This window comes from Phallusia mammillata, chromosome 8, assembly GCF_965637545.1.
Source record: "Phallusia mammillata chromosome 8, kaPhaMamm4.hap1.1, whole genome shotgun sequence".
Classification (NCBI taxonomy): Eukaryota; Metazoa; Chordata; class Ascidiacea; order Phlebobranchia; family Ascidiidae; genus Phallusia; species Phallusia mammillata.
Window position 1 is genome coordinate 11,909,639 of NC_137259.1, and position 25,253 is coordinate 11,934,891.

General features: G+C 37.1%; 2 protein-coding genes and 1 non-coding gene across 6 annotated transcripts; 2 read left to right on the forward strand and 1 right to left on the reverse strand.

The window, feature by feature from the left end:
• Positions 1-4,946: 4,946 nt before the first annotated feature.
• On the forward strand, positions 4,947-9,849 carry LOC145204701 (carbohydrate sulfotransferase 11-like). Of its 4 annotated transcripts, none has more exons than XM_080077295.1 (7): positions 4,947-5,590; positions 5,776-5,832; positions 6,065-6,174; positions 6,455-6,570; positions 6,998-7,204; positions 7,770-7,955; positions 9,036-9,849. In XM_080077295.1, exons 1-7 carry the CDS (start codon positions 5,386-5,388, stop codon positions 9,364-9,366), a joined length of 1,212 nt encoding a protein of 403 aa, XP_079933421.1. In that variant the 5' UTR covers positions 4,947-5,385; the 3' UTR covers positions 9,367-9,849. The 4 variants fall into 4 exon arrangements, with proteins under 4 accessions (XP_079933421.1, XP_079933419.1, XP_079933422.1 ...); XM_080077293.1 differs by having other exon boundaries at positions 4,948-5,590; positions 5,776-5,880; XM_080077296.1 differs by having other exon boundaries at positions 4,948-5,590; positions 6,068-6,174.
• On the reverse strand, positions 9,846-24,981 carry LOC145204700 (serine/threonine-protein phosphatase 4 regulatory subunit 4-like). The gene is made up of 22 exons (XM_080077292.1): positions 24,599-24,981; positions 24,154-24,227; positions 23,374-23,495; positions 22,881-23,009; positions 22,332-22,512; positions 21,836-21,943; positions 19,022-19,143; positions 18,403-18,525; positions 17,825-18,054; positions 17,380-17,499; positions 16,865-17,023; positions 15,309-15,497; positions 15,129-15,234; positions 14,787-14,961; positions 14,500-14,659; positions 13,999-14,105; positions 13,356-13,486; positions 13,092-13,196; positions 12,617-12,887; positions 12,024-12,085; positions 11,849-11,930; positions 9,846-11,227 (listed from the first exon to the last, which is right to left on the reverse strand). The coding sequence occupies exons 1-22, from the start codon at positions 24,683-24,685 to the stop codon at positions 11,149-11,151; spliced, it is 2,922 nt and encodes a 973-aa protein (XP_079933418.1). The 5' UTR covers positions 24,686-24,981; the 3' UTR covers positions 9,846-11,148.
• On the forward strand, positions 19,930-20,048 carry LOC145205724 (5S ribosomal RNA). Its single transcript, XR_013853707.1, has one exon. It is a non-coding gene; the product is annotated as a 5S ribosomal RNA (ribosomal RNA).
• Positions 24,982-25,253: the final 272 nt, after the last annotated feature.

The following is a 25,253-nucleotide window of genomic DNA, read 5'->3' on the forward strand; positions in this document are numbered from 1 at the left end:
ACAAAATAAATCAACTTGTGACTGTCATGTACAAGTATTCCAGCACAATGCACCCAATAGTAAGATTTAGATGGCACATTGTATGTTTGCTAGTAAACAAATCACCAAAATAATGAAACCACCACCTTAAGCACAATTGGTCATTACAATTCAAAAACAGTTTTATAGATTTCAACATAGAAACAAAAAATAAACAAATTGCTTTTATCACTTCATCATTTTCCTTCTGTAGTTTTAGGACAAACTTACTAAATGAACCGTGTGTACATCATTTTAAAAAGTATAATTTTTCATTGTAGAAAAAAGTAAGACCATCCCAATCAATCAAACATGGATATACTATTTTAAGTATAAACAGTAAAAACTAATAAGAATTCTGTAACCTGTATCTTAACACAAAATTAGTTCATAAATATTTAACACTAATGGCAACCAACCAAGCAATCTTAGGTCAGTATGCTACACATGTCAACACTACACTAAAACACAATCCTTGCTTTTAAGAAACTAGTTTTTGCATTGTGGTAGTTTGACTAGACTTTGTCTGACGCTAGAATAACAATACAATCAGTTTCATGTTAAGGGTTAGGACACAAAAACATAGTCTGAAACCAATCATAGGCATTTTAGTACGAATATTTAAACATTTTTTATATCTATTGAAATTACATTCTTTCCCATGCTTACATTTTGAGTGGATGTAGAGGCCAAGTTTCTTTTTTACCAGAACCAGCTTTGTCAACCTATGAAAAGCAAATAAATCGATTTTAAATCATTTTTTACTGTTATATATATAGTAGTTGACATACAGCACAGGCAACCAGTTCCTGTGAAATCACAAAATATTCATCTTCGTTTGACTACGAATGTAGGCCTACTTAGTTCCTTCCTTAGTGCCGCCACTCAGTTAAGATCAATCATGTATTGAAATAATTTTGCCAATCCTTTTTAAATGCCTGATTCATTAAATGTTTTGACAATACTAAATGGTGACCGCATTTCACACAAACCTCAATTTTGGTGTTACCTATAATCAATTTCTTCGTATAATAAGGACCGTTAAATATTTTTCTTAAATCTGTTCATACAATAAGGGTCATAATCTCTTGTTGCTACAATATTTTAAAAATTTTATGTTCTTGGTGTTGAGAACATATTGTGCGAACATGAAGTAGATAGGAAAACTCAAACTAATGATATAATTACCTTGTAATCCAAAATACTATCCAGAAGAGAGTACTTTAACCATCTGGTGGATAGCTAAGTATCAGTCAACAAAACCTTCACTAATATTAAGCTACAAATGAACCTTTGATTCTACAAAGCAAGTTAGACTGTCAAAAAATAAGAAACAAATATTAGGAAAAAAACAGGAAGTATTGTGTAAGATATATATAGATGGAAAGTTGTAAATGTGATAGCATTTTCACTAAGAACAGAGAATTAGGTAGATAAAATAATACAGATTGATTACTTAAACTAAATAATTAGGTGAACAATTTTTGACAATACTGTTCTTAAAAGATAAAGTTTAAAAAACACAAACACCGCCAAACAAATTCAAATATTATGGCAATTGTTTTCTATAGGAGTGCTTTATGTAATAAACCCAAGATAGCAAGCTTTTTTAAAAACTAAGGTTCAATAACTTTTATAACACACACAAACTAATTTGTTATTATATCTTAACAGTGCATTTTCTTGTTAATCTAAAGTCTTCATAAAAAAATACATACCAACACCACTTGCTGGTTTAATTAACAACAAAATATTGATTACGGACCCAAAATGTTTTAGCTCCAGCCCAATCAAAACATAATAATATGGACACCTAAGGCAATCTAATAACCCCTGTAATTTATTTTTTTAATATTTGGCAGTGATAACAAATTCATTTGCTTTTTTGCCCGTTTATCAACACTGTTGGTTGAACTTTTAAATGTTCGCAAATTTCAATATTTTCTAACAAAATAAAAAAGCCGATGGATGTGGCATAATAAGTGTTCAAGAGAAAAAGAATTAGTTGTGCTCAACTTTAAACCAGACAGAGCAGACCTCTATTTATATGTACTTCCATATATCGACATGTTTAACACATTATAACATTGTAAAAATGTGATCTGCAAATACATTCCATTATTTACAGAATCAAAGCAAACTATGTTAAAGTTGCATGCTGATACTTCTAGTGTATTCAAACTTTGACACCTTAAAACTGTTGTTTCAAATTTTACAGCGAAAATTATAATAGCTTTCTAATGTACCCCAGTTAAACGGCATTCTTAAAAGTTTTCTTTCACCATTTCCGAACTGTAAGGGTCCAAGTCAAACATATAGGATTGTATCTTGTAAAGAGTGCACTCAGGCTCCTTTATAAACCATTTTCTCCGCAACCACGTTGAAAGCCAGTCGTCATGAAACACATGTTTGTTAAGATTTTGTCTGTGTTACAGTCATAATTTGGCATCGATGGCAAGAAAAACATTTTTAAAAATTTGTAGATACATACTGACAAATTCTTGTGACAAAAAGTCCACACATTAGCGGCATTATTTTTCACTACTACACCAAACAATATTACATCAATTTCAGTGGGTAACAGTCGCAACACTTCGGTCACGTCTAAAACTGCGGGCCCACTTGGCCTGTTTTTCCCTGTGAGAGACGGGCCAAGCAATGGATATTGTGGGCCCGCAGTTTTTATACTTGCAAGAGACGCGACAAGCACTGGATATAGCGGGCCCGCAGTTTTTATACTTGCGAGAGACGCGACAAGCACTGGATATAGCGGGCCCGCAGTTTTTATACTTGCGAGAGACGCGACAAGCAATGGATATTGTGGGCCCACAGTTTTTGTACCAACGAGAGACGCGACAAGCACTGGATATAGTGGACCCGCAGTTTTTCAATAGCATGACGTGCTGGGCCAAGCGGGCCAAGTGGGCCCGCAATTTTAGACGTGACCATAAAAATGCATTAAGTATAGTAGTTTTATATGGATATCATTTGAGTAGATAAAAGCACATGATATGGATGAAAAAGATACTTAAAATTTAAAGTTTCTACTGATCACGACAAAAGCGTTTATTCAAGCATCAGTATTTTAATGTATGCTCTATTTATAATTTTTCTACTGATGTATTTAATAAAGTCTACGGTATGTCATTTGTAACTGCGAACAGCCAATTTTCGCGAAACTTTAACACATACTATTATTCAAATGTACAGTTTAGGACAAATCTAACTTTTGACTGACTTGTTTCAGACGCCATTACGCCAACAACGGCTGTTAGAAAGGCTCAATTTTTTTAGACCTTCCAGAGAAAACAACGCGACTAATGTAATCTTAATTATACATTATACAAGAATAAAAAACTTATACAAAAATAAACAGTTCACATTTTAAACAAAACTATCTGCTTGCCCCTCGAAATAGAAGGCTAGTTCTTGATCTACGCACCTCTAATGTATTAACAGTTGAGTTTACCAATCACCATATTTCCCCACACTCTAAAATATACGTTAGTCTCATCCGACTGCGTATGTTTAGCAACCATTGGCTTTGCATATAGCATAAAAAATAGATGAGTATGGTACATATATACCATACTTGCAAAGACTGTAGATCGTGCATATAGCAGGCGATAATTTTATGTAACATTTTGCACACATATAATCCACACCACAGTATTGTAATATAGGCCCAATGTCAGAAATGTTGTTTTCAGCAGAGCAACAAGCATGGGTTGAAATTAAAACACCGCAACAATCTGAACGATTGAAGCAAAGTAAAAGAATTGCCACTGCCCACAGCCGACGGAAAAGCGTCTTCGTGCGATAAGTACTGTTGCGAGTTTTCAGTGGTTTTAACTTTATTCTGTTTTCATTCATTAGCAACATGCAAAAATTCATTGTGATAAAGGAAAACTGGCAACAACCCAGCTGACTGTCTTTTTCACGATTGTTTTCTAAATGCTTGTTATTACTACAAACAACGTTTTTCTTCCAAAACAAAGAACAGTGCACAACTCAACTACGGTAAGTGGAAATTCACAAATTTGCACAAGTGGATTGCTTCAACTGCATAGACTGCACATTTCAGAAAAAATTCAGGATTGCTGGATTTAAATCAGTTTCAAGAAATAAATAACACCTTTATGACAAACAAGATTGGAATATGGCCATTGCTTGCTCTGGTCGGACTTACGGTAAAAGTTTTTTTTTTGTATACGATCGGATGCAAAATGGCATGTCTCAGCAAATTTTTTGTTGGGTCCCCCTTCTCGCCAGAAGGTTTAACCGAAAGGTGTCTGATGGAAACATTTTGTCGGTCAAGAATAACTAATGGTAGTCAAAGTTTATTTGTACAACATGCAGTGTAGTAAAATTGCGATTACTACTGGCAGTTTCAAATTGATATTTATGATGAGATTAAATGCTTGCAAATTGGCTATAAAATAATTTGTACGTTAGATCGATATTGCATTTATCAGCAAATATAACATCGCCTAAATAAGTTGCCGGGTACACGTTGTTCACCTGGCCACTCCCCGAACCTATTTAGCAACATTGTAGGCTACTAGAAAGACAAAGAGACCATCTGCAACAATTTGAAATAAGCCCGATCAGATGATTTAAACAAAATGTTTGGCTGCAGCCAACGTAATTAAAGAAACTTGTGTAGCTGATTGCAATCGTAATTGTTTAATGTACGGTTTTCGCACTTCATTGAATAGGCTTTTCGAGTTTTAATGTTTTTAAAAAAATAGAAAAGGATTTGTGAATGCAATCATTAACAAGTGCTGGAGGTTTTCTCGGCATCTACATATAAGCGTTTCTAAAGTTGGTCTTTTAGCAGCATAGCATGTTCACTGGAACATTTAAAACCTGTTAGTGCACATTAGCGAATACTTCCAGCACTTACCGAGTTTGTCTCATTGCAGATGGCGATCACTCTGCTGCATTTAACTGTTACGAAACAGCTTCTACGCGACTAGATAATTATACACCACGCACAACTAAAATGTTATTTTTTGTCCGCTCGGATGCATGCGCACGTGTAGCCACGTACACTTCGGGGACAGCAGGAAGGGTGATATTGTAGATTACATGGAAGGCATCAACACTTAGTTTAAAGCAGCCATCCTGTCCGCTGCTCAAAAATGATATAATGCAATGCAGATTTAGTTGGTTAATAGAGAAGATGGGCTGCAGCAGCTTTGAAAAGAAACAGATTTTATTGCATTAAGACGTAACGAAAAATAACAAGCACAATGCGCAAGCGTTTTAGAACAACTATGTATGATTAAAGCTTTGTTTCCCATAATACTGTGTTTTGTATTCGTCTGGTAGCCTATTTAGTTTCTGTGGAAAAAATAGTGAGTAATGTACAAACGCAAAATGTCAATTTTAATTCTGCGCCCGCTTAATCGTATGGTGCCACGAACAACTGCTGTTTTTCTTCTCACTGTTTGTATTGTTGGGACCTTGAAGCATTTGCATAGGATTTCGATGGTTTCTTATGAGAATACCAAAGTTCATTTTTACAACAAACGACGAATTCTGTCGGGTGGTATTCATTCCGAAGAAGGTGAGTTAACAAATTCTAAGTCCTGCCTTTTTGCCCATTCACAGCAAAATTAATGTTAACAAAGTTAAACTTTGTACGCATGTGTTGTAATCATGCATATAGTTTGTATAAACTATATTTTTGGCGGTGACGAAAAGTTGTCATATTTGTTATCAGGTGATGAATTAAATATTTTTTGTATGCAGTACGAATAACAAATGTTGGACACCCTTCTGTGATGCCAACGAAAGCAGCCAATCAAAGTTCGTTCTACTCGCTGATTCCATCCCAAGACTTTTTGACAATAAGTCGTCAGTAGACCATTGGCTTTGTATATAGCATAAAAAATAGATAAGTATGGTACATATATACCATACTTGCAAAGACTGTAGATCGTGTATATAGCAGGCGATAATTTTATGTAACATTTTGCACACATATATTCCACACCACAGTATTGTAATATAGGCCCAATGTCAGAAATGTTGTTTTCAGCAGAGCAACAAGCATGGGTTGAAATTAAAACACCGCAACAATCTGAACGATTGAAGCAAAGTAAAAGAATTGCCACTGCCCACAGCCGACGGAAAAGCGAGCTTCGTGCGGTAAGTACTGTTGTGAGTTTTCAGTGGTTTGAACTTTATTCTGTTTCATTCTTAAAACAGCTTGCTGAAAAAGCCTGGCAAATTTGTTTCAGACACCAAGTTTACTCGATCTTTTTGTTACTTTGCACCTGTACCCAATTCCATTGACCGCTCATAATTCCCCATTTTCTTCTCCAGCAATTCTTTCATAATTACAAACGCTTCCAAGGGGCACTGACCCACTTTAAGATTCACTGCTTTTAGCGAGCAAGCGTTACAATGCAATGCAACCATATTTTAGGCCTGTCGTCGAGTTGGAAAGCCTTCTAACAAATGGATGGACAATATCCAATTGATTGCAGCTCCACAGCGACGCTTGGTGGTGTGTCACGTACAGAAGGCAGGGAGCACCAGCTGGTAAGTTAATTTCAAACACACTAAAATATATATATATTTAAAAACGCCAACCCGAACGAACCTGTTTAAAACGACAAGAATGGTAGTTGCTTCTGGCCGCCGAAAGTGGGTATCAAATTTTGGGAAATGCTATTTTCCACCAATATTGTTTGTTTGTAACCCAGTGCAATTTTCATGTTTTAGAATATTATGTATATCAGCCCACCTTCTCATTACTTTTGCAATAAACGCAGAATAAAAATAAAAAACATCGAAACAACGAAATAAAAGTTTGATTTTCTGATGCAAAATACGCATAAAAAATAACCGTTTTGATTTCGTCATCTGTTTAATCGCACTTCCTGTATTGACCATAATCGATTATTTGGCAATAAAGCTTCATGCACAATGCCATCTGCAACGTAACCAAATCGATCTTCTGCCTAAGGCATAAGCTTATTTACAACCTTCGTCACGACCACGACCAAAGCAAATTGTGGACTAATGAAGGACACATCGAAAATCGCGAATCCACTCGGAACCTAACTGACGTCACAAAGAGATTGCTGACGCGATCACGCAATGCCACAAGAGTTCTGTGTGTGCGTCATCCGTTCGCCAGGCTCATCTCAGGATGGAACAACAAGTTTCACAAGTAAATTTGCTTCTTTTCTTTGTTATTTTACTTGTTCTTTGGCATTAAATGTTTTGATTTCGTGTTTAATGTAATAGCTTCTTAACTAACCACGACTACAAAAAAACAGTAAATTTACTACAGTTTTAAACACGAAATAGACCAGGGGTGTGTAACCTTTGTCACTATGGGCCAAATACAATTACCGATTAGATCGCGGGCCACACTTTAATACTACACAAGGCGATTTTTTTGGTTGCATACAAAATTTGTATATTGAGTCAACAACTACAAGCAAAATTCGAGTTAATCTTAGCCGCATATTGTCAGGTGGCAGAAATGTTCAAAAATATGTAATAATTGGACTCATTTGCCAGTACAAGTCTCTGAAATCCAAGTCTCTCTGCGGGCCACACAACCGTTAATCAGTGGGCCACAGTTGGCTCTCGGGTCGTGGGTTGCACACCCCTGAAGAGACAAACAATAAGACCTGAATTAAAGAAATTGTTGTTTTTTTCAATTGTGCAAAACAATTTTTCTTGACCCAATATAGTCACTTCGCAAAAAAACGGTTTTGTACAAACAGGAATTTTGTTGCGAGTGTCGGAAATGTGATGTTTAAATCAATGCCTGGTCTTGCTGACTACGTCAACGAAACGTCACCGCCTGACAAGGATCACGTGATTTCGTTCGAGGATTTTGTCCGTTATATCGCGGATCATGGACTGGATCGGGTTGACGCACATTTTAAGACAATCGATCAACTTTGCAAGTAAGAAATTATATGAGAAGTTTTTTGGAAATATATAACGTTCGTCAATTAAACCGTGTAATTTCCTGATAATGACTTACACTTTACGTGTTGTATTTAAATGTTCATAGGTTTGCACGTATATATGGTGAAATGTTATGGCAATCGTTATGTAGAACAGTGGTTTCCAACCTATGGGTCGCGACCCTAAGTGGGATTGCCTAAACTTTTTCTGGGGTCGCTATAAGCCACCATATTCAATTTATTGCCGTTTAAATATATTACAGAAAGAAAACCGATGCTGATTTTTGTTCATTTTTTTTACTTTTTTTATGCGGGTCAGGCGCGCCGGACCATTCCTGCCCCCTGTTTTGTTCTATTTTTTTTTTTTTTTTTTTTTTTCACGGGGTTCGAACCCAGGACTCTCCCGGGGACGAATCCCGATCAGGTTTTTTTTATGTCTGTATGTGGGTCAGGCGCGCCAGACCGTTCGGCCAAGCTCCTGCCCTGTTTTGTTCTATTTCGTAACCTTTACTTAGTTTTGCAGTACAGCCTGCTACCTCGTGGCGCAATTAAATCGTTATGGTGCAATAAAAACGAAACAAATAGTTGGGACTACAATCGAAATAAAACAAGTTGTCCAACCCATTGTTACGCGATAAAGCTTACGTTAAAAACATAAATTGTCTGAACCTATGCTTTTACATAAATTGTCTGATTTTTGCAAATTGAATAAAAATTTCGGGTTTTAACGTTTCAACGTAGTATTGCAAACTAAAATGTTATTTTACATAGTCATTTGCCCGCTTATTTTCCGTGAAAACTTTCAATAATTGCATTCAGCGTGCATTTTCACGCTCAAATGTAGGAAAAATTGGGTCGCATGTAAATACTGATTTCATTTTCTTTAAATTGGGTCGCTTTTTTAAAAGGTTGGGGACCACTGCCGATGTAGAACATACGGTAGAACATATGTGTATGCCTCAAACATTTACATGTCAATTTTATTACACCAAACTTTTTCATTTTCTGAATTCTTTGTGTACAATCAAATTGTTGAACATTGTGGTCAACAATATCCAAAATATCTGTTCACCACAGACCCTGTAGCTACCCTTACGACTTCATCGTGAAAGCCGAAACGGCGCCTAACGATCTTTGGTGGCTTCTCAACCGGATCAACGCAACCATGGAAAGATTTCTTGTTCACAACGCAATCGCCATGACAGGAAACAAAGTAATGACGGTGGAGTCGCACAGCGAATCACGTGACAAGTCCACTGAAAACATCTTTAGCGCCATCGTGCGCCATTTCTTTTCTCGGGTTCCCAGGGAAACTATCAGAAGTCTTATGTCGTTGTATTATGATGATTTTGCGCATTTCGGATATACTTTTGATATTGAAACGTTGAGCTCTGGAGGTTTTAGGTAACATGCAAAACGTGTTCCACTCAAAATTGTTTTTAAGTGTTAACCTAAGATGAAACAAGGAAAATTATCTACTATAAACAGACACTGTTGGTCAGGACGCCCATATGCACTGAAATACTAGTTTTTACCTTTATTACCCCACTATACATTTAACCACATGTGCAGCATATGTCGCGGGCAATTGTGTTTGTGATTCGACTTTGGACATGGCAAAGCTGAACCCCGGGAAGGCTTCTGTCGTGGGTTCGAATCCCATCACACTCTAAACTTTTCTAGCCCATGCCTTGCAATATGGGAATGCTTGAAAGATCGGCTGATTCGGTATGCCGCCTTTTAAATGCCTGGCGTATTATGATTTACATGTTCAAAAACAGAAGAACCTTTAGCCAAAATATTATATATGTCAAAAACGTTTGACAATTGTAGGTTTGTTGTCTCATTAACTATCGTTGTTTATTAAAAAAAACAGTTCGTTGATGCTTACAATTTAACACGTGTTGCGTTTGTTTTATTAAAAAATGAATCACGACCATAGCAAACAGAAGTACCAAGAACGAAACATTCAAATATCCATAAAGTCACCGACCCAGTGACCTGTACAAATGTCACGTGGTATAAGTTGAAGAATAAATCGTGAACCTACGTAGAAGTTAAAAACAACAGAACCGAACCTGCAGGACACAGTGTAAAGGACGAAAAATTCAAAAACATAAAAAAGTGAAACACAAAAGGGTGTGAAGAAAGCAATAAAGCGTTACAATGCTCATAGACTGCCACAGGCACTTAACATGTCCGAATTTTTTGACCAATAAAATGATAAATTGTAGAGCACCAAAATTTGCTCCCACCTAAAAACGTTAAAATTAACATAAGCAGGAAAAAAAGGGTGTGAAAAAGTTTTGTTATCAAACAGACATTCATATTTAAACCCTATCTTTTGGAAAACCAGTCCACACACAGTTTTCTTAGGTGTAAAACAAGCTGTAACATACAGCAAATAAAAGATAAAAAAACATAACTGTCAAAAACTATCAAAAACCTTACAAAATGACGTGGACAGGTTTTTGTTTGGGGGTAGATTGGTGTGTTCTAATTAATGCAATAGGATGGTAAAGGTAAAGTAGGAAAATCTTACATGTTTTTTGCTGGAAAAGCTAAAATGGCTCTGAGTTAAGAACGCACTGAAGCGTTTGGAAAGATGTTGCAATATTGGGCTACTGTACGACATCAAGCACCTTTGCTTGGACGGCACCGTGAAAAAAAAATGAACAAGAGGTATTTTGCCTTCTTTGCGCACGAGTTAACATACAAAATAAATGGCTGCAAACAAAGGCCTCAAATGCAGATACTGTTAGATTTCTTTCGGTTTAAGTGTAGAAACAGTTTATAAATTGGAGAGATTCTATTGATACATTTTTTTCTGTTATTTAAATTCTAAACTCCCCATGAAACGCATTCCATTCCAGGAAATTTAGAAACTCTTTCCAGGAAAGTATCTGAATTAAGTGGTAGGATGACTGTATGTGAAGAGGATGCTCGTCAAACGAGGATGGAACATAGATTGAACGGTCACACGCAAATTCAAGGCACAAAGTAAAAAATCAAATACGAAACTGGACGAAATTCGCGACCTGAGAACCTACAGTATGTTGCTACACACAGCGCCACCTGGCGTCGGTTCAAAATAAAGCTACTCGAACGAAAAGGCGCCTCTTCGCATTGTCAAGCTGCTCTTCGACGATAATTTGAAAACCGATTGTATTTTCTAAAGTTTTTGGCGGTCCTATCTGGTGGTCTTGTCTTTTTTCGTTTTATTGTTGCTTGTCGAGGAAAGAGGACTTCCCACTGTCGATTTCCGCCGTCTGCAAAAATTTATTTGAGTTAAGTTTGTTTTGCTGGGTGAAGAACAGCATAGCGACAAAATGACACTAAACCAGGGGTGGGCAACGTGCGGCCCTTGATTCAAGGTTGTGCGGCCCGCGGAGACGCTTGAATTTGAAATGTACTCACAAACGAGTTCAACTATTATATATTTTTGAGCAGATTAATGCGCCGATGCTATTTTTCGCGACCTGGCAATATGTGGCTAGAATCAAAAGCGATTTTTACTTGTAGTTAAGCATATTTGGTTAGCAACGAAGTAATGTTATACACAGGTGCGGCCCGCGAGCTAATGTTGGCTTTTGTTTTTGGCCCCACAGTAACAAAGGTTGCCCACCCCTGCACTAAACAATGATCAAGTCGGAAATAACTGTGCAATGGAGGGCACAGTATGTGGATCATGTATAAATAAGCTGCAGATACAGCATATTTATTCACGATCAACATACAAATTCAAAGACTTCGTCAAAACTTCTTAAGGGGTGTTGAGTTATTTTAACAATTGGTTTCAAAACATGGAGTCAATTAAAACACTAACATACAATGCAACACACTGTTTAAAAATCCGACTTGGCACAAGCATGTTACCACTTAATACTTACGGCAAATGGCGCACTCTACCGCCGCTACCGGTTGACGAAACACTTCCGGCGCTGTTTTTCCGCGTTCGTGGTTCAGCAATCACTGAAAAAATGAAAAGGTGCTGATTTCATATCTCTACACAGTACAGAGCACCAAATTAATTCAAGCAAACACCTCTAGCGCTTTTTTACTTACATGACGGATCCAACGCCGAACTTGAATGCGTCAGTTCGGTGGTCCTACGTCGCTCGCTTTTCCTACAATGCATGTGTAAAAGCTTATCTACAATTGGCATCATAACAGACAGACTAAATAAGAGAACAAAACGGCTACGTACATACACAAGACAAACGAGCAAGCAGACCAAGAGTAGTAAGTCGGGCTACGTTTTTAAGGTCGAGTTCGGGCTTTATTTTGAATAAACGGACTTGATTTAAGCCTGACTTTATACTTGGCCTCATTTGTGCGACAATTTCGCCTGCTTTACCGCAGAGTATGTTTTTTTAACATTTGGACTCGGGTCGGCCTCCAGGCCAGGACTTTTAGGCTCGGTCAGGTTGGCCCCAATTTTAGGCAGGCTTACAACTCTGAGCGGACAAGACAAATAGAAAAGAAACGAAATCAGAAAAGTCGACAAGCCCAACATGTAACACAATACTAAGGTCACGAAACAGAAACCGGTAACAAAAAAAAAAAAACATACAAAAAAATATACATGAAACTGTTCATGGCAAAGTAAAAAAAACACATAATCAGACAGGAAAACAGAACTAAATGAACAAGCATACCTAGATGGTTTGGAAGAAGCTTGTGGTGCGGAAGTTGACAATTGCGAGAGTGAACCCATAAAAGCCGAAGTAGGGGCTGAAGGGGAATTTCGGGACTGGGTTAGAGAGTGACCTGGGTACTGGGGTCCCTTGTGGCCCAAGGCGGTCGAAGGACCCTGGGACGCTGTGTTGGCGGCTCCGGTAAGGTAAGTGTGCGAAAAGTGATTCACAATGTTCCTGGGTGGGTGTGGATTGGACGGAGCCATGTTATAAAGGACAGAAAGTGATCCGCCTGTAAATACAAAATGTCAAAATAAATATGTTGGCTCAATGCGTTTTAGAAATTTTTTAATATAATGACATTATGTTATTTTCAACTGAGTGACCTTCAATCACATCAAGATACACTTACTTCTACCATCTATCATAACAACAAAGCACCGAGCACAAAATATTAGGCATAAGGGTTGTCGTATTATATATAAATAAGACTTACTGCTTGAACTTGAAATAACGTTGTCTTTACCCTGAAGAAAAGAGGAGTTGGTGGATGGAAGACTTTGAAAAGATTTCGATTTTTCTTTTTCTTTGCTTCCGTTTACTGAAATATATTACCATAAGGCATAAGTTAATGATTGATACAAAGTTTGCCGGATAAAATCGTAAGTTACTAAACACAAAATTAAAAACAAAAAAAAAACAAATAGAAAGTTGACACCAAATAGCATGGTGAGTAAAACGAACACAATTTATAACCAACCTTTTAAGCTTGAAGACGTTGTGCTCGACTGAAAGGAGGTTGTGCTTCGTTTTTTCAGTTTATGTGGTTTCTCCGATCGCGATTTGCTGACGGAAGATGAAGAATGGCTGCTTGCATGACTTTTCAGGGATCTAAAAATAATCAATTCATCGAAATATTGCAGTACCATATATATATGTACATACATAAAACGTGACGTTAAAACCAATGCATGGTCTTGCTGAACAGGACAATCGATTAACCTTGCAAGTAAGACTTGATCGATGTGAACCAATGTATCCGTTACAAATCGCGTAACAAAATGAGAAAAAAATACAAAAAAGTGCTTTATCCCTGCTAATCACGAAACCGATTATCCAGATGTATGAAAACATAAATTACTAAAGATGTATAATTTTATGATGCTGTTTTTAGGGAATTTTTAAGTGCAGCTTGTCACCTCAAGTTAAGCAACAATAGAATATTATATTTCAGTTACAATTTCAACTGCACTAATGTGACCCTATCGTACCAAAGGTTACTCAACACTCCCTGACTCAAACAGGAAAATTAAAAACAAATCATTCGCTTTTTTGTGTTGGACAATACAGTCAGAAAGGCGATTATGAAAATTGGGAAAAGTTTAAATTTAACGGATAAATACCTTGCATCTTCATCGCGACTTTTCTCCTCCTTAGCGACGAGCAACCTTTCTTCCTCTTCCTTTCGTTGATCTTGAAGATCCGCGTCCAGAAGAAGATGCTGAGTCAGCTAAAATGGATCAATAATAAAAACAGAAATATAGAAAAGCAAAAATACAGAAATCCTAATCAGCAAAAGCTCAAATCGTTTTTGTTTGAACAAAATTTACTAACGTTATTGGTTAAGGCAATAAAGTCGGCCCTAATTCAGTTGGTGACATTTTGTCAGACCTGCGGAATAACGTATGCAGTCGTCTCACAAGCATTTATGCTTTGTTGTATTGGAGTGCTAAAAAGACCAAATTGATGTGGCATGAGACCTTCTGCGGGTCTGCCGTACTTTGAGTTACATAAACGCTTCAGGATGGATCTTAGTAATGAGCATGGATCCATTCTTGTTAACTGAGGTTCTTGTTAAAGTCAAATCACACTTGATAGTTGGTGTTATTTCGTGCAAAACTTACAGATTCCATCGAGACTTCTGTTCTGTCAAGTTCAAGTATGGTTGCTCTTATTGTAGATGAAACATCCCTGTCTTTCTCACTCGACAGTAATTTTCTTACACTGCTTTCCAGCTGACCATGAAGCGCTCGATCTCGCGGAAGTTTCAGCAAAGCTTTCATACTGGTAAACAAACGATAAAAACACTTACATCACGTAATTACAAGTAGAAAACCTATAAAACTTGCTTTTTTCGATTGATTTTTTGTTGTTTAGTTTGGAACAAAAATGTAAGGCTAAAACTGGGTACCTGGGTAAAATTTTGCACAGACACAGTCGCACATTTGGCACAGGATCGTTAAACAAAACCAAGACATGTTCGAAAAAATGTTCTTTGAAAAACGTTCGAGAGAAGAGCGCCATCATGTGGCGACAAGCTTCAAAGAAAAGTAGCCGGTTCCGAAAACTCCGAGCATAGCACAGGTCTGAAAATACGAAAGAATTGTTTGAAATGTGTTTCTTTACACAAAACGCAGATTTAAGCAATGTTCTGGTTACGGACTGTTTATTATGTATACGCAGCAGAGAAATCAATCAACTAATGCTATAAAAACTTTATTTTAAACTTGCGCAAGAAAAACTTTACTGTTACCTTGAATGAGTCGATCGCACATTTCGTTTCGTAACGTCTGTTTCTTATTGTGACGAATAAACACACAGACTGTGCAAGCGGCAGCCTCCCGGACAGGTAAATACCTCTGTGCAAGCAAAACATGGTTGTCCATTAAATGTAATTTAGCACTGCTTCAAGTATAAACTGTTCAATTCTTACATTGGTGGTAAGCAGCTTGAACACGACTGGCACAAACTTGTAGTAGATTTGATCAGAGGTAAGAACATCCGGTAAGCGGCGCAAGTGAGTAACAAGTGTTTCTAGTGGACGCCAGGCGGATGTCCATTGCTGTTCGAGACGGGATATCGCCGAGAGAAGAGCTCCTATTAGCTCCGACACACCATGAGGCTGAAAGATCATGGACTTGTTGTTAGATGCAATAGTGGGTCAACATTATACGGTGTGGGCCGGTTTAAGGGAAAAAAACTCTTTGCCAGCTTTATTGCAGCAACTACCCTGAGCGTTGAAACGCTGTATAGGTAATATTCGCACAAAGAATCTATCCCACTGATGACTATTTTAAAATTTACTTTTATCCTACCATTTCCAACTTTAGTTTGAGAACGAAAAATTACCAGACGTAAAAGAAAAAACACAACCCAAACATACACATACATATGTAACTTTCCAAAAGGTAAAACTTATGATATTGTTCGCTTTATAAGGGTTTGTTGCCACGGCGTGATAGCATTTGCACAAATTCAAACCCTTGTTAAGATGACTCTTCAAAAAATATCAACAGTATTCAAGAAGGGGTAAAGGAAATCATCACAATACAGAACAATACTTGTATTGTAAACCATTAAATACTCAACCCACTTTCATGCCCAGATAAAGATGGACCTTGTAGCGACAATGCTGGCAATGTTCAAGCAAAATGTAAACAATAATCATAAACACATAGCTCAGTTGATAGAGAGCCAGCCGTCGTGGGCGAATCCCATCAGAATCTATTGTAATTTTTAAGCTGATGCCTTGCCACATAAAAAATCCTGGAGCACCGTTTGACTCATAATTAAATAAGACCCTGGCGTATTTTAAATTTAAAACATTAAACTTTGTTCCAGGTGTGAAGCCTAAGCACCTTTAATTATTACACATTCCAAAAATAAACCACTTTTTCTTGACTAAAATGTGAGAAAACGCTTACGTGCCCTCCTTCCAGGAAAGGGCCATAACTATTACAGCGTTTTTTACAACCCTGAATGGAAAGGTTTTTAGGAGAAGAATTCAAAAACCTATTGGTCGAGGAACTTCCAACGATTGACAAACGTGTCGACTTCTAAGATATCAAGAGCAGAATGTTTATTCTAACATTTTTCCAAGGTGACTCATTTTATTATGCGTGCAACAAACTATTGTTAAAACCCATTAACCCTGCCCCCTGTGTAAGAGGTGCAGCTTTGTAAACACAACATTTCAATCTGATGTTAACGTTCGAAATGTTTCACAAACTGACAGCACACATTTTCAGATAGCCTGGTTTTAACAAATGCGAGCACGTAAGCCAGTTGGCCATATGTTTGACAGCATTTGTTCTAGCCATAGACGTCTAATCAGTCTAATTTTATCCACATTGTTAACAAAATGGTTTGCGGATTCGTGTCAAGGCAGTTATTACGTCAGCATCCTTACTGTTACGTTTTGCATCGACTGTTTTGACATTACGTAGAATTATTTTAGATTTTGGGGAACACAACGAAAAATGACAGCACCTGATTGTCGATGAGATTGCCGCGCACCACTACGGCAGTCAAGGTATCAGGTAATCTCTTTAAGCAAGCTTCCAAAACAGAAGGGACGTTTCGTTCACGCAGCAGAAGAACAAGGTGATTGTGAATTAGATGAGCTTGGGCTTCCAGAGCCTGGGCAACCTGAACAATATGGAAGGAAATTTCACTTAACACTACATTTAACAATAATAACACGTTTAAATAAATCCTCAACCTGCCCAAGTCCTTTAAAGTTAATAGTACAACAACCTTGGTCTCAAAAAATGACATAAAAACTGTATTTATAAAAATAAAGATACGAAGACCCAACGGCTTATAATAAAAGTCACGCAATTTGAGTATAAAAGGCATAAACTTGTCAAAACGCTTGTTCCAGTGACTAAAAACAAGTACCAACGTATTTTTATGTTCATTTTAAGACTTGTTGCACAGAAAAAAACTACAACTCTTGCGATAATGATAACGTTGAAACAAAATAGTAGTCAGTAGGAAGTTACCTCGTGTATCCCAGCAGCGAAATGTTTTCGCACTGTGGAATCATTGTCACTGCAGAAGAGGGAAGCGGTATTGAGAAGTTCGGCTTCAAATGCATCAGGAGAGCAGAACAACGTCAATGCCTACGCACAAGGTTTTGTTTTACAAAGTGGCCGAAACCCCTCACAAAACTTTAACTTTGTTTTGAAAAATACTTGCCGCAATGCTTGCAAAAAAAGACACTGAAACGAATGTGCTTTTAATTTTTGTGATAAATGTGCTTTTTGCAGTCTTTTAAGCGACATTTATTATGTGTCAAACGTTAAGTTGCCTTTACACGAATTTTTGCGCATTATATTTATTGTAATAAAGGTAAAAAAGAAAATTGTAAAAAATAGAAAAGTTTGTTTGGGGGGGATCATTTATGGGCAAGCAATGCTTAATATATTTTTTTGTGACGAAACTCACAGGAAAATTGTATGCACATAAACGCCTGCACTCGATGTATTCCTCCTGTTTTTCGACGCTCGGTCGGTTGGGAGAGGGAGGGGGTTGAGTGGAGCTTAGAGGTAGGTTCGAGACGGAAAGGAGATCGCCTTGACCTTCCGGTGGGCCTAGTTCCGCCGGAGGACGCCCGAGCGTACATAGGTGTCTATACGTCATTAGAAGCCAAGAGCGCTGTTCTGCGTTGTAATTTTCTGTCGCGTGCAATGTAACAAAGTCAATTAAGTTTATCAGTATAAACATAGAGATTTTAATCAGAAAAAGACAAATATTGGTGACTAATTCTATCGACAAAACCAATATTCTTGATCCCTTTTCTGCCTGTTCGATTGCCGCGTACTAGCTTACAACACGGTGAAACTTAATCAAAATTGTAAGTTTTCTATTTGTCAAATTTTAAGTAAATCCAATTAATACGTAGTAAAACGGTGAAGTGCGTTGTTAAACTATCGCTTTTCCAGACACATGTAAACATAACCACGACAAATTTAAACCACAGACGAAACCTCCTTTCGAAACACTAAACACACTTTGCCACTTACTTGTCATGTTGCAACAGAGTCTGCCAAACTCCCCGGCAACAAACAGTAGAGTGTGATCTTCAGTTTGTACAGCTTGTTCACAAAATTTGCACACGAGTGGAACGACGCTTTGCGACAAACATTCTGCAAAGCAATACATACTGAATCAACAAACACTATAATTTTTCTGTGTTGTGGTTAAAATGTTTGTTACTCCTTCGACTCCTGTGCAGAACATTAATAAAAAGAACTCAAAATAAGTCGAATATTAACGAAAAAAACATGCAGAGTCGACACATTGCGTATAGGAACATATATACATATTTGTGTGTGTAAACAATACTGTGTGTGAACACTAACTTTAAAAATGATTTCACACCTCCTTATTTAACGTACAGCCAATAGCCCGAAATGTCAACATTTTTTGTAGTGCGATTACATTTTCACAACACGCAACGCCGGATAAAAGAGGCGTTCTGGTCAATAAAATAAAAGAGGCGCACAATCCAATATCAGGTACACAACACAATGGACAGGATTTTGCTATCAACGGCGCGATATCATTATTAGCTTTTCCCTGGCCACACTTGAAGTTAAGTGGGCTAGTTTACCCAAGTCATAGTCACGGTCGTAGACTTACCGTCGTCTAGAAGCTTGGTCATGTTGAGAAGAGCTTCGAGCGCTGCCTCGCGGACTTGGCTTTCTTCATCACCTGCCAGTTCCAAGACTTCGTCGAGAAGCAGTTTTCGCGTTTCTTCGACGCTGAAAACCCGAACAAATATATTTTAACAGAGATTTGACTGTATTGTCATGTAAAACAGCACATTTAAAGAAAAACAAGGCAGCTAATAGACCGCCCTGACTGTTTTTTGCTTGCAACTAGTCTGACATACCTTTAAAAAAAAAAATTGGCATTTAGCTTGAACTGTTTAAAACTATTTTAAAAGTTTTGAAACTAATTTTTGTATCAAACAATGTTTTAGAACACGAAGGCTATATTTTAGAATTTAATCACGTGAGTAAGCATAAAATTGGCGAAAATTGGCAAACTGCCAAGTTGGAGACAAAGAAATTGAGTAAAATTGATAAAATAGATTTAAAACAACTAGGTAAGACCTGCCATTAGTTGCATAAATGTTACGTACGTTGGAAATTTACAGCTGCGCATATAAGCTAACACATCGAGCCAGTCACGTTTAAAAGGTGAAAGATATGTGATCATACAAATGATAAAATTTTCATTTGATGTGAGACGCAAGCGGCACCGGTCTGTCAATATTTACATCCAGATTATATAAACCACAGCTATATTGTTCGGCTCTTACAATTTCGCTTTGTTGGCCTAAGACAGCGCAATAACAACTTTCCAAATATAAGAGTTCATATTTTACAACAGCTCTTAATTGTATGTTTAAATATTGGCTGTGTGAAGTTCACGACTGTTGGCAAAGTCCAAGTAAATAACTAAAAACAAAGCAAATAAACGAAATAAAAAGCTGTTTGTTCTTGTTTCGCAACTATAAGTAGACTTAAAATGCGGGAACAAATGCCTACGACCATACCACGTTGAAAACACCCCATCTCGTCCGATCTGGGAAGTTAAGCAACGTCGGGCCCGGTCAGTACTTGGATGGGTGACCGCCTGGGAATACCGGGTGTCGTAGGCTTTTAATCTTTTTTGTTGCATTATTTTTTATCACACACAATTTTCAACATGTGACAAACGCAACATCAAGTTTTGTACGGTGACGTTTGTATCCGGTATGGTTTTATCAAACACACCTACAGGTAGGTATGTGTAAAAATGTTTTAAACAAAAATTTGCCAAATCTCACATGATGTGACAGATAGTGATGCACCAAACCCGTTTAAAATAGTTCGAGATAAGACCGAATAATTTCGACTAAATCAGGCCAAACTTAAAACACTTTTTCTGATGGATATTCTCAATTAAACCTTGTGTTGTTCATATGGGTAAACTTTTATGACACTCCAACTTTTACAACACAAAAGCTAAGCATAATACTTTGCAGACAACGTCGCCCGTTTGATTCAACAATTTGTCAATTAATGATGTTTTAAACTGACGGCATTATAAGTTTATCAACTAATTTCATGCATTCATTAAATTTCGGTGTCGGCCCAAACTTTTTTGTAATTTGCCCGAAATCGAAACATGGAAAAAACAAAATAATTCGGCCAACCGAAACTTCAGTGCATCAGTGACAGAAACTTGCCATACAGATCGGGCCAAATTACTGACACTGTCAAGAAATACCTTTCTCGAAACAAAATTGGTGTCAACACGATTTATTTTAAAGAACAACATTTATCCTTAAGGTATAGAATATATTGTTAGAAAGCTTTACGGAAAACTATGGCTAAAAATTTTTTTCTGGCGATGTATTCGCGACTTTAACAGAACTTTTCAGCTTTTACGACGATATTGTTAGCTGTTTGAATCACCCTAGGAGTGCGATTGGCCACTGTGAGAACTGCTAGTTTTCTAGTTGCTCGAATTCCGGAAAATGGGAGTGATTTTAAACATTATTTCCGGACACAGGTAATAAGACAAAATTCTGACATTTTCGGGAAATCACGTGCGTCTGGAAACTCTAATATAGACGTCACTTAATATTCCATACTATTTGAGTGAAAAATTTAATTACTTCTTGAAACAACCAGAAATATTCCCAAGACAGCGCCAAAAGGTGTAGTCAACGCCGTAAACGCACCCATTAGAGCAAAACAATGTGAATTTCCAAAGACAACATCAAACACAAAAAAGGCCGTGCCATAAGAAACATGTGGTGAGTGGCCACGTATCAAACAGGTTTGTATAAACAAGTTAGTAGCGCTGAGTGAGAGGGGGGAAATGTGGGTCGAAGGCATATAAGAGCTCGGCCGACAAGCCTGTACTCGAAATGTTTACAACATCTTACCGCGTGGGTTCTCGGGGCGCTGATATGCCACAAATTCACCAGAGACTGACAAACTACTCAAGTAAAAATCGGTCGCGCGTTTTGAAAAGGTGTTCGACATCATTAAATAGGTTTGCGTGGTTTTCCCGACAGAAAATGTGTGTGCGCAGTTGCGTCAAGCGTTGACTGTCAGCACATGGCGGTTATAGGTTAACTACAACACCATTAGCAAAGAAAAACAAATTGGTTTAAAACTACGTTTAGTTGACGCAAATTTTAATCGTATGTGGAATTTCGCATCTTTTATATATTGTTAAAAACTCAACATAGAGCATTTAAACAATTTAAACAGGGCCATTTTTTGTAATTGGTACGTTTAAACTGTTTTCATTCAAATATCATGTTTATTGAAAACATACACTGTACCACAAACAGGAAGAGAAATTCGAAAGCTTGATATAGGGTGTTCTTCGTATCTTACAGAATATGTATAAAAGCGCATAATTATCGAAAGATATAGCAACAAACCTTACCCAAGAGTCGCTGCAATGGTGTGTAGATGCTTGCACATGCACGCTCGAACGTTGTGTTCAACATCTTGGCACAGTTGTTTCACAGTGTGCACTATGTCCTTCTTCACACTTAAACACACAATACCGTCATAAATGCATTAAACCACAGTGCCCACACACATAAATTTGTAATTTATAGTTCCAAAGTTTTACCAGTCGAAAAGCATTTTAATTACCTTTTCAAACAATTTTCTGACAATGTTTATGAGAACGTGGTTCTTTAAAATTGGGTTACAAGCAGTGGTTGGATTCAATTTTTTGTCAGCCAGTTCTATCACAATAGTCATATTTTTCAGCCGGTTCTGTTACAAAAAGTCCATTGACAGTAACCAGTAATGCTAACCGGTTCGCTGATCTCATGAATTTTCGTGAGACGGTTCTATAGAACCGGTGCAAACCGGTTGAATCCCACCACCACCACCACTGACTACAAGTAAAAACACCCAGGTTAACTTACACATGGGTGTCAAACTTGGAACACACTGCTCCAAGGATGGAACAGCAGGAAAGGCGAGATGCTGTGGGTTGGGAAAGCTGTCCTTTAGCGATAGCTAATCCGAGCACCTCTCGGCGAACAGTCTCGCGGGGCATAAAATTTATGACGCTTATGAGCGTGTCCAGCCAGGCATTGGAGGCAACTGCAACATCAACAAACAACTGTAAGTCTGTGACATGGCTGTTGGTATTCCACGGTTTCATTTTGGCATTCAACGCGATAGAGAATAGTTTAAACCCCCCCAAAAAAAAACGTTAAGAGGACAAAGGTTACAAATGATACCAATGCTACAAACTAGGCAAAACGTTAACTTCTTTCTGGAAATTAGTTTGCTTCATGGAAATAAGTATGACATAAGTAATACAGTTTTATTATATTCTTGTATCTTACATAAAAAAGGTGGAGTTCAAATTTCGTTAGAAACGGTTCTTTTTTACAGAAACACTTACTCAATGTTCTTCCAGCAGGAATAACAAAAAATAGTTACATAATTTTGTATGTTTAACATACTTGGGTCCTTGGTGTTCACATTTGTAATTATCGTTCTTAAAAAGTGTTGAGTGTAAACCGGAATTGGCAGCAACTCATCTTTGGCTATCGTGGTGAACACTTCGGTTGCGGCCATCTGAGCATCCAAGCCTGAGCAAATATACCATCATAAACATGAGTGCTTATTATTGTAGGGCCATCCTTCAGACCTGGCATCACACATTGGGCCAGAGTTAAATCAACAAGACATAATATTGTCTGCCTCCTGAATGCTAGCACAACAATATACCACAGGAGACCTTGGTTTTACCCAGTGTATCCACGGCCTCAATCGATGTGGGTTAAAGGTAGTTTGTGTGTTTGGCTTATTTTAGTATCAAATGCAAATTTGAATTTTGGAAAAACAAAACAAAACTTTTGGGGTTAGGATTTGCATCACAAAAACCAATCTTAGACATATATCTAACCTTCTGCAATTGCTTTGCAATAATGGTACAAATGCTCTTATATATACCTGCAGTGTGCAACAGTTCCTTCATTTTAGGAATAACTCTCCGTATACATTCATTTTGCCAGCCACGAATCAGTTTAGGAAGGTGTCTTATCACACTTACACATTGTACTTCTTGGCCAGAACTGCAAAAACAACAGATTGTTAGTAATTGGCACAACAAATAAATATAAATTGTGTAACTGCAAAATAATAGCGACAGTGGGCAATTTGTGCAGAGCTTTTCCCTTGGTTGCAAATATTATAATTTTAAAGAATTTGTATTTCCTTTTTATGCATAATTTATTTTCAGACAGCAAATATCAAATTCGTAAACATTTAAAAAATCTATAAAACCATTAACTATCGTTGGGCAAATATGTAATGTTAGTGGATACACAGTGACAATCCATGAAGTTGTGTTGTGGGCATTTAGTGGCAAGAAAGAGAGAAAGGACAAGCTTCGGTGTCGGTCACACTATATCATTGTCTGAGAAGGTAAGGTGCCTTTTGTTTCCAACAACTGACTACGGAGTTACTTTGCTTCAAATTGCCCTGAACCTTCAGTGGGGAGTTTATGTCATACAAGCCCAGTGCTTAATATTGGCTTAATTTCCCAGGACAATGTTTCCTGTGTAAATGAATTGACAACAATGTTCTTATTCTGTGCAACACCCTAAATTTTAATGACACTTTCATTTTCTTGAATTTTGCTTCTAACTGTAGTTTTTTTTTGAGGTGTGATATAATATTGCTTGTGATTTAAAACTACACCATTGAAAACAAATAAGGCACAGTGGTTACCTTAATATAAACACAGCCCTGTCAATGTCATTCAGTGTTTCATCAACTGTCAATTTATCCAATTCTTCCTGAGTCTAAATAAATAATATTACGAAAGTTACTAGACCTTGCAAAGAATAAAAGACTTGCAAGTACACAACAACAAACTATGTCTTGTTGTAACTTTTAATATTTTTACTGGTTTGTGTATGTGTATGGTAAACATATATTGAAACCAATGCCTCTCCTTCATTTTAATTGAACCCTAAAGGCCACACACACCAGAAGACAAAAATGATTAAAAAAATTGTGTGAATTTACTCAAACATTTCGACAAAACACAATGCCACATGCAGAAAAATCTAAATGACTAGGCAATAAAAATTTGGTATAATTTTTTTTTATTAAGTAACAGATTATTGAAAAATCATTGGAGGAAAATTAAACAAAAAAAGCACTTAATTACCTTGAGACTAGTTCTAACATCTTTTTCAATGTTAAAGTCTTGGATGTCTTCTTCAAGTGTGGCAATGTCACTGTTGAAGTCCATCATGTTTGAGGTTGTTGGTATATGGACGGAGTACACCAAACTTTCACATGAATATTTAAGTAGTAATATTCATAGTTAATGACACTTTACAACCAAACATACTATTTTTTACCCAGGCAACATGTTTTATATTGATAATGTGTCTGTAAGCCAAAAAAATATGTGCACATTCATATGGCATCAATGTCACAAATAAATAAGTCTACATAGTGGTTAGGATTATTTTAATCCTGTTAAGATTAAATGGAATGGGCTTAACATGGACACAAATATTAACATAACTACGAACAAATTTTAAACAACTAAATATACTACCAGTTTTAAAGACAGTAAACTTTTACTACCATCTGTACAAATGCATTTTCACATATACCCAAGATTTATAAAAAGTTATTAGGTTTCTGCATCTGGAGAGCTCAGTTGATCAACTGTGTGTGCTATGAATATTCTTATGTTGTGAGCTAAAATCTGATCATAGGCTGAATTTTGCCACATAAATATACTTTAAGTAATGGGCACAGAATAATGCTACATTTGGCATTTAATTTATGTTATACAAGTATATTGCTAT

What these genes read in the sequence shown, in the direction of transcription:
- LOC145204701 (XM_080077293.1), top strand. Translation starts at nt 5,386, where the DNA reads ATGTACAAACGCAAAATGTCAATTTTAATTCTGCGCCCGCTTAATCGT. An exon ending in GGAAAAGCGAGCTTCGTGCG is followed by an intron (nt 6,175 to 6,454) that starts GTAAGTACTGTT and finishes ACCATATTTTAG; the next exon opens with GCCTGTCGTCGAGTTGGAAA. An exon ending in ACAATCGATCAACTTTGCAA is followed by an intron (nt 7,956 to 9,035) that starts GTAAGAAATTAT and finishes TGTTCACCACAG; the next exon opens with ACCCTGTAGCTACCCTTACG.
- LOC145204700 (XM_080077292.1), bottom strand. Translation starts at nt 24,685, where the DNA reads ATGATGGACTTCAACAGTGACATTGCCACACTTGAAGAAGACATCCAA. An exon ending in ATGTTAGAACTAGTCTCAAG is followed by an intron (nt 24,228 to 24,598) that starts GTAATTAAGTGC and finishes TTATTTATTTAG; the next exon opens with ACTCAGGAAGAATTGGATAA. An exon ending in ACTCTGTTGCAACATGACAA is followed by an intron (nt 18,055 to 18,402) that starts GTAAGTGGCAAA and finishes TGCACGCGACAG; the next exon opens with AAAATTACAACGCAGAACAG.